The sequence below is a fragment of the Bos javanicus genome, chromosome 3, assembly GCF_032452875.1.
Source record: "Bos javanicus breed banteng chromosome 3, ARS-OSU_banteng_1.0, whole genome shotgun sequence".
Taxonomy (NCBI): Eukaryota; Metazoa; Chordata; class Mammalia; order Artiodactyla; family Bovidae; genus Bos; species Bos javanicus.
This window is the reverse complement of record NC_083870.1, coordinates 1,663,969-1,676,246: the sequence shown is the minus strand read 5'-3', so window position 1 is coordinate 1,676,246 and position 12,278 is coordinate 1,663,969. Positions and strand designations below refer to the sequence as shown.

Below are 12,278 nucleotides of genomic sequence, written 5' to 3'. Positions count from 1 at the left end.
TTGCCAAATGCGGCTGCACTCTTCACCCACATTTCACCCATGGAGAAGAGGTGGTGCTGGCAAGAGGTTATGACCAACATGGAGGACACCTGTTTCCTACTTACCTTCTTTTTCCTTCTCCTTAGTAACTAGACCATTCAGGGATGACCTAAATCAAATCCCTTACGATTATACAGAGGAAGTGAGAAATAGATTTAAGGGACTAGATCTGATAGACAGAGTGCCCGATAAACTACAGACAGAGGTTCGTGATATTGTACAGGAGACAGGGATCGAGACCAATCCCCAAGAAAAAGAAATGCAAAAAAAAAGGCAAAATGGCTGTCTGAGTAGGCCTTACAAATAGCTGTGAAAAGAAGAGAAGCCAAAAGCAAAGGAGAAAAAGAAAAATATACCCATTTGAAGGCAGAGTTCCAAAGAATAGCAAGGAGAGATAAGAAAGCCTTCCTCGGTGATCAATGCAAAGAAATAGAGGAAAACAGTAGAATGGAAAAGACTAGAGAGCTCTTCAAGAAAATTAGAGATACCAAGGGAACATTTCATGCAAAGATGCGCTCAATAAAGGACAGAGTGGTATGGACCTAACAGAAGCAGAAGATATTAAGAAGAGGTGGCAAGAATACAAAGAAATGTACAAAAAAGATCTTCATGACCCAGATAATCACAATGGTGTGATCATTCACCTAGAGCCAGACATCCTAGAATGTGAAGTCAAGTGGGCCTTAGGAGCATCATTACGAACAAAACTAGTGGAGATGATGGAATTCCAGTTGAGCTATTTCAAATCCTAAAAGATGATGCTGTGAAAGTGCTGCACTCAATATGCGAGCAAATTTGGAAAACTCAGCAGTGGCCACAGGACTGGAAAAAGTCAGTCTGCATTCCAATCCCAAAGAAAGGCAACACTAAGGAATGCTCAAACTACCACACAATTGCACTCCTCTCACATGCTAGTAAAGTAAAGCTCAAAATTCTCCAAGCCAGGCTTCAACAATACGTGAATTGTCAACTTCCAGATGTTCAAGCTGGTTTTAGAAGAAGCAGAGGAACCAGAGATCAAATTGCCAACATCTGTTGGCTCATCAAAAAAGCAAGAGAGTTCCAGAAAAACAACTACTTCTGCTTCATTGACTATGCCAAAGCCTTTGACTGTGTGGATCACAACAAACTGTGGAAAATTCTTTAAAAAATGGGAATACAGGACCACCTTGCCTGACTCCTGAGAAATCTGTATGCAGGTCAAAAAGCAACAGTTAGTTAGAACTGGACATGGAACAACAGACTGGCTCCAAATCGGGAAAGGACTATGTCAAGGCTGTATATTGTCACCCTGCTTATTTAACTTATATGCAGAGTACTTCATGAGAAACACTGGGCTGGAAGAAGCACAAGCTGGAATCAAGATTGCCAGGGAAAATATCAATAACCTCAGATATGCAGATGACACCACCTGTATGGCAGAAAGTGAAGAAGAACTAAAGAGCCTCTTGACAAAAGTGAAAGAGGAGAGTGAAAAAGTTGTCTTAAAACTCAACATTCAGAAAACTAAGATCATGGCATCTGGTCCCATCAGTTCAGTTCAGTTCAGTCGCTCAGTCATGTCCGACTCTTTGCGACCCCATAAATCGCAGCACGCCAGGTCTTCCTGTCCATCACCACCTCCTGGAGTTCACCCAGACTCACGTCCATCGAGTCAGTGATGCCATCCAGCCATCTCATCCTCTGTCATCCCCTTCTCCTCCTGACCCCAATCCCTCCCAGCATCAGAGTCTTTTCCAGTGAGTTAACTCTTCGCATGAGGTGGTCAAAGTACTGGAGTTTCAGCTTTAGCATCATTCCTTCCAAAAAAAATCCAGGGCTGATCTCCTTCAGAATGGACTGGTTGGACCACCTTGCAGTCCAAGGGACTCTCAAAAGTCTTCTTCCAACACCACAGTCCAAAAGCATCAATTCTTCTGTGCTAAGCCTTCTTCACAGTCCAACTCTCACATCCATACATGACCATAGGTCCCATCAGTTCACGGCAAATAGATGTGGAAACAGTGACAGATTTTATTTTTTTGAGCTCCAAAATCACTGCAGATGGTGACTGTAGCCTTGAAATTAAGACGCTTACTCCTTGGGAGAAGTTATGATCAACCTAGACAGCATATTAAAAAACAGAGACATTACTTTGCCAACAAAGGTCTGTCTAGTCAAAGCTATGATTTTTCAATAGTCATGTATGGATGTAAGAGTTGTTCTATAAAGAAAGCTGAGTGCTGTAGAATTGATGCTTTTAAACTGTGGTGTTGTAGAAGACTCTCAAGAGTCCCTAGGGCTGCAAGGAGATCCAACCAGTCCATCCTAAAGGAAATCAGTCCTGAATATTCATTAGAAGGACTGATGCTGAAGCTGAAACTCCAATACTTTGATCACCTGCTGCAAAGAGCTGACTCATTGGAAAAGACCCTGATGTTGGGAAAGACTGAAGACAGGAGAAGGAGCTGACAGAGAATGAGAAGGTTGGATGGCATCACTAACTCAACGGACCTGAGTATGAGTAAACTCTGGGAGTTGGATGATGGACAGGTGATGGACCCCAAGGACTGCAGCACCCGAGGAGACCTCGGGTGCTGCAGTCCATGGGGTCGCAGAATCAGACATGACTGAGCGACTGAACTGAACTGATAAATTCTTAGAGAAATGAAAGATCTTACTTTCCTCTATATTTGATAATTTGGAAGAAAATACATTGGAAGGAGAAGATAAAGTTTCAATCAAGAGGGAATTCATTTGAAATTTGAGCTTTTCTGGGCTGTTGTCAAAAAGGTCCTGTATGATGTCTTGTGACTGGCATCAGGGCTCATTGCAAAGTTTTCCCAGCTGTCATAGAGCTGGGAGGTTGTGGATCACAGGCCTACACTCTAGAGAGGCAGTCAGTTCAGTTCAGTTGATCAGTCATGTCTGACTCTGCAATCCCATGGACTGCAGCATGCCAGGCTTCCCTGTCCATCACCAACACCCAGAGCTTGCTCAAACTCATGTCCATTCAGTTGGTGATGCCATCCAACCATCTCATCCTCTGTCAGCCCCTTCTCCTGTCTTCAATCTTTCCCAGTATCAGAGTCTTTTCCAATTGGTCAGTTCTTTGCATCAGATGGCCAAAGTACTGGAGTTTCAACTTCAGCATCAGTTGTTCCAATGAATATTCAGGACTGATTTCCTTTAGAATTGACTGGTTGGATCTCCTTGCAGTCCAAGGGACTCTCAAGAGTCTTCTCCAACACCACTGTTCAGAAGCATCGATTCTTCCATGCTCAGCTTTCTTTACAGTCCAACTCTCACATCTATACATAACTACTGGAAAAACCATAGCTCTGACTATATGCACTTTGTGGGCAAAGTAATGGCTCTGTTTTTTAATATGCTGTCTCGGTTGGCCATAGCTTTTCTTCCAAGGAGCAAGCATCTTTTAATTTCATGGCTGCAGTCACCATCTGCAGTGATTTTGGAGCCCCCCAAAATAAAGTCTCTCATGTTTCCATTGTTTCCCCATCTTTTTGCCGTGAAGTGGTGGGACCAGATGCCATGATCTTAGTTTTCTGAATGTTGAGTTTTAAGCTGACTTTTTCACTCTCCTCTTTCACTTTCATCAAGAGGCTTTTTAGTTCCTCTTCACTTTCTGCCTTTAGGGCGGTATCATCTGTGTATCTGAGATTTTTGATATTTCTCCTGGCAATATTGATTCCAACTTGTGCTTCATCCAACCCAGCATTTTGCATGATGTACTCTGCATATAAGTTAAATAAGCAAGGTGACAATATACAGTCTTGATGTCCTCATTTCCCAATTTGGAACCAGTCTGTTCCATGTCCAGTTCTAACTGTTGCTTTTTGACCTGCGTACAGATTTCTAAGGAATCAGGTAAGGTGGTCTGGTATTCCCAACTCTTGAAGAATTTTCCAGAGTTAGTGTGCTCCACATAGTCAAAGGCTTTGGCATAGTCAATAAGGCAGAAGTAGTTGTTTTTCTGGAACTCTCTTGCTTTTTTGATGAGCCAACAGATGTTGGCAATTTGATCTCTGGTTCCTCTGCCTCTTCTAAAATCAGCTTGAACATCTGGAAATTCACAGTTCATGTACTGCTGGGGCCAGGCTTGGAGAATTTTGAGCATTACTTTGCTAGTGTTTGAGATGACTGCAATTGTGCGGTAGTTTGAACACTCTTTGGCATTGCCTTTCTTTGGGACTGGAATGAAAATGGACCTTTTCCAGTCCTGTGGCCACTGCTGAGTTTTCCAGATTTGCTGGCATACTGAGTGTGGCACTTTCACAGCATCATCTTTTAGGATTTGAAATAGCTCAACTGGAATTCCATCACCTCCACTAGCTTTGTTTTTTAGTGATGCTTTCTAAGGCCCACTTTACTTCCAATTCCAGGATGTCTGGCTCTCGGTGAGTGATCACCCCATCATGGTTATCTGGGTCCGAAGATCTTTTTTGTACAGTTCTTCTGTGTATTCTTACCACCTCTTCTTAATATCTTCTGCTTCTGTTAGGTCCATACAATTTCTGTCCTTTTTTGTGCCCATCTTTGCATGAAATGTTCCCTTGATATCTCTAATTTTATTGAAGAGATCTCTAGTCTTTCCCATTCTATTGTTTTCCTCTATTTCTGTGCACTGATCACTGAGAAAGGCTTTCTTATCTCTCCTTGCTATTCTTTGGAACTCTGCATTCAGATGGGTATAGCTTTCCTTTTCTCCTTTGCTTTTGGCTTCTCTTCTTTTCTCAGCTATTTGTAAGGCCTCCCTAGACAAGCATTTTGCCTTTTTTGCATTTCTTTTTCTTGGGGATGTACAATGTCACAAACCTCCATCCATAGTTCTTCAGGCACTCTATCAGATCTAATCCCTAGAGTCTATTTGTCACTTCCACTGTAAGGGATTTGATTTAGGTCATACCTGAATGACCTAGTGGTTTTCCCTAGTTTCTTCAATTTAAATCTGAATTTGGCAATAAGGAGTTCATGAATTTCATGATATGAGCCACAGTCAGCTCCCAGTCTTTTTTTTTTTTTTTTTTGCTGACCATATAGAGCTTTTCCATCTTCTGCTGCAAAGAACATAATCAATCTGATTTCGGTATTGACCATCTGGTGATTCCACATGTAGTGTCTTCTCTTGTGTTGTTGGAAGAGAGTGTTTGCTATGACCAGTGTGTTCTCTTGGTAAAACTCTGTTAGCCTTTGCCCTGCTTCATTTTGTACTCCAAGGTGAAATTTGCCTGTTACTACAGATATCTCTTGACTTCCTACTTTTGCATTTCAGTCCCCTATGATGAAAAGGACATCATTTTGGAGTGTTAGTTCTAGAAGGTCTTGTAGCTCTTCATAGAACCATTCAACTTCAGCTTCTTCAGCGTTACTGGTTGGCACATAGACTTGTATTACTATGATATTGAATGGTTTGCCTTTGAAATGAACAGAGATCACTCTGTCATTTTTGAGATTGTGCCCAAGTAATGCATTCAGACAATAAATGAAATAAGTAAACTAAAGGTGTATTAGAACATGATCTAGCATAAGTGACTGTTGAAAATTTTACTTTTCCCAGTTATTTGCCCTCTGTACATAATGGATTCGAACTAATGGAATGAATTGTGTTACTAAAGAATGTCATGTATTCATCTGGTAAATGCATCTAAGCATACATTTTGTTTCACTATGGGTTTTACAAGTGTAAATCGGACATATACTAGCTACTTAAGGACCGTGGTCCAAGAAACTATCAGCCAGTTTTATAGAAATATGGGAGGAGATGAGGGAAACTGACGTCCCTTCTCCCACCCCAGTACATCTATGCTACTGCTGATCCCTGTTAAGTCCTTCCTGGAAGATCAGATTCATCCCATACACAGAGTCCCGGCAGAAAATGGGCCAATTGTGGATTCTTCCAAGGAGCAGGGAGGGTCGTGGTGTTCTTTCTCTTTGATGAGAATGCTGCTTCTCCCCCTAGAACTCAAGTCACGTGGGGTCAGAGTCGAGGCAGAGTGTCCAGGCATGCTGGAGTCTGCCGAGCAGTTGCTGGTGGAGGACCTGTACAACCGCGTCAGGGAGAAGATGGATGACACCAGCCTGTACAACACTCCCTGCATCCTGGACCTCCAGCGGGCCTTGGTCCAAGACCGCCAAGAGGCTCCCTGGAATGAGGTGGATGAGGTCTGGCCCAACGTCTTCATAGCAGAGAAGTGAGTCTGATGGCTGGATGGTCATGAGCCTTTGTCCCAGCCCTCTGGGTAGTGCCCAAGAGAGATGAAATTCCCCCAACTTGGACCAACAGCTCCAATAGCTCCATCCAGCAAATGGATGCTGCCTGAGCATTTTTCCAGCCCCCACCTTGGAGAAAGACCCAGCCCACCCATCTGCACACAGGGATTCCCAGGCAAAAATGCTGGTATGATTGTTTATCCTCCAACCTCCTGACAGGGCTCTCGTTCACAGCCTTCCCCGCTGCCCCAGGTGCCCTCTCTGGGCCTTCCTACCTGCCCAGAGCCTTGCCAATAGCACACACCTCACTATTACCATTATTCCATGACATCTGTAACAACCATATAATGGGGCACTTGGAGCCATTGACAATATTGATTTTATATGTATTTACTAACTTATGAAAATATCCACAATATATTAAGAGGATAGATAGGTTACAAAACCTGTATATACGATATGATACTAACTGATATAGTGTGTGTGTGTGTGTGCACATGTGCTTTTGCATAGACAACAAATTAGAAACAAATGTGATAAAAATTTCACAATACTTCTTGCTGGGAGGTGGTTCTATAAGTGATTTTTGAATTGTATAGATATCCTACAGTAAACATTTATTTTTATAATCAGAAAACAAAATGTTGTTTTTCAAAAGTTTATCAGTGGTATCCAGAACAAAACCCCAAACAACTCACTCACATCTTATTCCTTCATCATGGTCTTGCCAGTACATAATTGGTAACAAAAGACTGATTTGTGAAACCATTTTTGCTGATCTACTGGCTTCTTAATGAGATCTTTTCCCAATATAAGGGAGGGAATTTGGGGCCCTGAAAGCAGGCAATAGGTAAAATAGCTTTGGACATTGGGTCTTATACTCCAGCATGGTATAATATGTTGCCCAGAACCCAATTCCCAGAGCTGGGCACCAAGTCCCAAGTGATCTCTAATTAGCTCCATAGATTCAGAAACATTCACACTGTGATGAACAGAGACTCTGGGCATCTCCAGAAATCCCCAGCTGAAGGCCTCTGCTTCTTCTTGGGCAACGCTGTGTGCAGAAGCTCTTCAAACTAAGCTCCACCTGTTCCACTGCAGTAAAAAGAACTCTGAACTAGGAATCCCAAACTCCAGTTCTTTTTCTGTTTGTTTGTTTCATGTGTCACACCTTTAATGTACAAACATAAAAAATGAGAAACCAGAAAGCAGTTTTATATTGAACTAGCAGAGGTGACTACATAGAGTTCTTTTTGCAAACCCCAGACCAGATATTAAGTCAAGACAGCTGCTGCTAGATCCTAACCTTTGAGGCTGAACTGTCCTACCCCATTCGCAGTAGCACTAGAGCGTCAGGCAAGGCCGACCTTCTCAGGCCTTCACTTCTAAGTCTTCCTACTAGAGCAGAACGGGAAGGATTGTGCCATTACCCAGAAGATAAGGACAGCACTGGCAACTCTGTCTACTCCTCGGGACTCCAGGCCCCCAGAATGATTTTAAGAGATCCCCATGTACCTATGAGATTGGGCCCAAGTATTGGTATTTTGGTCTGAACTGTGAGATTTCTGGCAAATGCAGGATGGTTTGAATGGTTCCAGGCCAGAAAGCAAGTGTCACAAATGCTACATCTCCAGTGAAATAAGGCATACACTGCTGCCCCTAAACACCATGAGACAAGGAGTGGCTGCTAGTCTAGTCCATCCATACGTGAGACTCAAACATGGGACTTTGCAAAAACAAAATCTGAATGCTAAGGGCCCCCCTTTTAATGAAAGCCAAGGCCCTAGAATAGAACGCTAGAAAGTCTTAAATTATTCACTCCTAATTAAGATGATCAGGTCATTTTGGAAAGAAGAGAAATACTAACCACCCTCCCTGCAAGTTTTAGTAGCCAAGAGGAACCTGGGCACTGAAAAGTGGCAAACACTTTTTTTTTTTGCAAATGACAAGCAGCTGTGGCAACTGGCCAATTGCATGAGCAGCAAGGAAGCCAACAGTGACCCCTGCGAATGGTGCTCACTGTGGCAGCTCATGGCCATGGGCTGCACACAACCTCCCCACTGGGATAGAGTGCCCTGCTCCACTGGCTGCCCGCAGGGCAAAGGGCGGGAGTGCTGGAAACAGATGAGTCTATGCTCCCCACATCATGGTACAGAGTGACAGTGAATAGATATGGTTTAAGCACAGCATTTGGAGACAACCCTCCAGTCGTTCTGTTATTAAAGTCTTAAGAGCTTAGAGCCTGGGAGGATTGAGAAATTCTAAAGAATTAAACAAACAAGCAAAAAAAGAGTGTGAAAAGTGAAGTCACTCAGTTGTGTCTGACTTTTTGTGACCCCATGGGCTGTAGCCTACCAGGCTTCTCTGTCCATGGCATTTTCCAGGCAATAGTCCTAGAGTGGATTGCCATTTCCTTCTCCAGGGGATCTTCCCAATCCAGGGATCGAACCTGGGTCTCCCGCATTGTAGACAGACACTTTACCATCTGAGCCACCAGGGAAGTCAACAACAACAACAAAAAAAGAGTGTGGGAGGTGTCAAAGACACAAGAGCTCTTTGTAGATGCTGTCTGGCTCACTTTGTCCCCAAGTTCATCTTAGAGTTCAATCAAATTCAAGACACAAGGCAGAGACATTAGACCTGTGTCAAGGGCAAAAACTGTTGGTAGTCGCTCTTGGCGATGTCAGTCATCAGCTCCTGAGTACATTCTGGAAGCTCCCCTGAGAAAAGTCCTGGGCAGCCTGAGAAGACGGTGAATGGTGGGACCACAGTTTCTGGGGGTAATACTGTGTTGTCAAGAATTTTTCAACAGCCTTTCAAGACACATCAGCACTCAGTCACACAATTCTTGCCAATGTGAACATAAGAGCCAATATGAGCTGCGTTGACCACACAATCTTCCTCAGTAAAGATGTGGTCCCCAATATGTAAAGGAAAAAATGCAACCTTTGCTGAATTGCTTGAATGGTGGCCTTAGGACACTCTGACTTTTCACACCACAACGACGTCCAACTCTTACATTTGTCAGATCCCCTCGGATAATACAGTCATTCATCACAATGGTCTTGCCACTGAGAACGATGTTCTGACTTCCTCACAATACAGACTGGCCACTAACTTTGTTCTCAGGTGCCATCTTGATGTACTCGGACTTGTAGAGTGGCTCACCCAACGCCATGGCCACCAACTCCTCAGCATGGCTCTGGCTCCTGTCAAAGTCTGCCTGCCAGTCTTTCTGACTGGAACTCTGGCAACTTCCGGCTGCTCCACCACTTCCGCTCTGGGCGGTCAGTGATCCTGACCTCCAGTTCTTGTTCAGAGTCTTTTCTTAGGAACAAGTCCTAAAACATAGTTGATTCATTTTTACAATCTTCAGATAGGAAAAAGAATAGTTATTCTACTTCTTAAGTTTATTATTAGGATAAATTAAAATAGCGCATATGAAAGCACTTTGAAAAATATAGCATGCCACATCAGTGTGAAACATACTTAATTTTATAATTATTTTTGACTGCCACTTTTGTGTCTTGATAAATGTCGATCCTGAAGGCATGGAATTTTAGCCTAGAGCTTTCTCAGTCAATCAATGTTTTCCTTGCACATCAGCCCTGTTCTCCTCTTTCTCCTGTCCTCCCCTGCCCAGCTCTCCCTCCCTTCTCTCTCTTGCTAGAACTAGGTCACTGGTCCATTTTTATAACAATATTTGCAGTAAGCCCCAGACATACCGTGGAGCAGAGGAAGTGGTTTTCACCCAGCTGGGCTCTCCTGACCCTGCTGAAACAGGCTTCCAATCTCAGAGGTAAGGTACCTTTCTAGTTCTGATGCTGGCAAAAAAAAAAAAGTCCCTGCTTCTTTCTCTTTAGGAGTGTGGCTGTGAACAAGGGGAGGCTGAAGAGGCTGGGAATTACTCACATCCTGAATGCTGCTCATGGCACTGGTGTCTACACGGGGCCTGAATTCTACACTGGCCTGGAGATCCAATACCTGGGTGTGGAGGTGGATGACTTTCCTGAGGTGGATATCTCCCAGCATTTCCGGAAGGCAGCCGAGTTCCTGGATGAAGCCCTGCTGACCTATAGAGGTGAGGGGGTCTGCTCACTCCAGGCTGCTGGAATTCCACAGCAGGAGGAGCAACACAAAGAATGTTAGGAAAACCTCCAGGTTATCTGCTGTCTGGAGGTCATCTATGTTAAGACGGTTGTTGTCTCATTCTAGGACAAGGGGAAAGGAATGGAGCAGTATTCACCTGATAAGTAATCATTGAGGGCCCAACACGGGCCAGGTGCTATTCTAGACATTGTGGTGAAAGATATGGACAAAGCTTCTGGCCTTTGATACTTACATTGCAGTGAAGGCAGAACAATATAAAAAAAAAAAAAAGAAAGAAAAAGAAAATGGTCAGATACCAATCAGTGTAAGGCAGAGATGACAACTGGGATGATGTACTGGAGTGGCTGACAAGCTCCTACCAGAGTGGTTGAGAAGGCCTCTCTGAGAAGGAAACATTTAAGCTGAGTGACAAGAGGAGCTAGCCATGGAAAAACTGGAAGAAGAATATTCCTGGCAAGGGAAGTGTCAGCGCACAGACCCAAAGGTGGAATAAGCTTTATGTGTTCAGGAATCACAAGGCGATTAGCCTGGTGGGTTAGGTGGGCAAGTGAGGATGGCAGGGGCCCATTGTGCAGGAAGCTGAGGGCCGGGGGAAGGGAGCTGAAAGGCACCTTGAGCTGACCTACATTATGAGAAACTCATTCCTTGAGCTTTGGAGGCAAGACTGGCTGGGGAGGTGAGAGTGGGAATGAGGAGAGCAGAGCTGATGCTATCACTGCTGTCCCAGTGGGATGATCAGAGACTGTCCACAGAGTTGATGGGCATTGGTCTCATGAGGATCTCAACAAGGAGAGACTGGAGTTTATACAGTGGGGGTGAGTGGTAGCTTAGGATCTGGGGCCCAAAAATTCAGGCTGCAGTCAGTAGTTGCTATGCTCTACAAGGAATCACAATTTTCTTACCTATAGAACAAATAGATCTAGTGCTCCTAAAATTACTGTGAGGATTAAAATTGCAAAAATGCATATAAGAGCTCACTTAGCACAGAATTGGACCAATAATAAATGTTTTAAAACTTATAGCTATTACTATAATAAATATTAGTCATTATTCCTGGGAGGGACATTTCCTGTCATCACCAACTGGCCAGGAAGGGTAACTTTTAATGGAAATATGTATAATGCAAGAGACACAGGTTTGATCCCTGGGTCAGGAATATCCCCTAGAGTAGGAAATGGCAACTTGTTCCAGTATTCTTGCCTTGAAAATTCCATCGACAGAGGAGCCTGGAGGGCTATGAGCCATGGGGTGGCAAAGAGTTGGACATGACTGAGCACACATATACACCCACTTTATGGATCACAGTCTTGTCATGCTGAAGGAGCTTGCATAACTCAATGAGGAGCCATGCCATGTGGGGCCACCCAAGACTGATGAGTCACAGTGAAGACTGCTGACAAAACACGGTCCACTGGAGGAATGAATCACTCCAGTATTCCTGCCATGAGAACCCTATGAACTGTATGAAAAGGCAAAAAGGTATGACACCAGAATATGAGCCCCACAGGTCAGAAGGTGTCCAACATGCTACTGGAGAAGACCAGAGGGCAATTACTAATAGCTCCAGAAAGAATGAAGCAGCTGAGTCAAAGTAGAAATGATGTTCAGTTGTGGATGTGTCTGGTGGTGAAAGTAAAGTCCGATGCTGTAAAGAACAATATTGCACAGGAACCTGGAATATTGAGTCCATGAATCAAGGTAAATTGGATGTGGTCAAGCAGGAGAGGGCAAGAGTGAACATCAACATCTTAAGAATCAGTGAATTAAAATTGATTAGAATGGATGAGTTTAATCCAGATGACCATTATATCTGCTACTGTGGCCATAAATCCCTTAGAAGAAATGGAGTAGCCCTCATAGTCAACAGGAGAATCTTAAATTCAATACTTGGGTGCAATCTCAGATATCCAAAAATGACA

General features: G+C 43.6%; 1 protein-coding gene and 1 pseudogene across 2 annotated transcripts in view; one reads left to right on the top strand and one right to left on the bottom strand.

Annotated features, from left to right (window-relative positions):
- Nucleotides 1–12,278, top strand: part of STYXL2 (serine/threonine/tyrosine interacting like 2) — a 66,422-nt gene that overhangs the window by 30,001 nt on the left and 24,143 nt on the right. For both annotated transcript variants that reach the window (XM_061399473.1, XM_061399482.1), the window contains exons 4-5: nucleotides 5,999–6,230; nucleotides 10,113–10,330. In XM_061399473.1, the coding sequence (XP_061255457.1) occupies nucleotides 5,999–6,230; nucleotides 10,113–10,330 (450 nt within the window). The remainder of the gene's footprint in view (nucleotides 1–5,998; nucleotides 6,231–10,112; nucleotides 10,331–12,278) is intronic.
- Nucleotides 8,528–9,427, bottom strand: LOC133237442 (dynactin subunit 5-like; annotated as a pseudogene).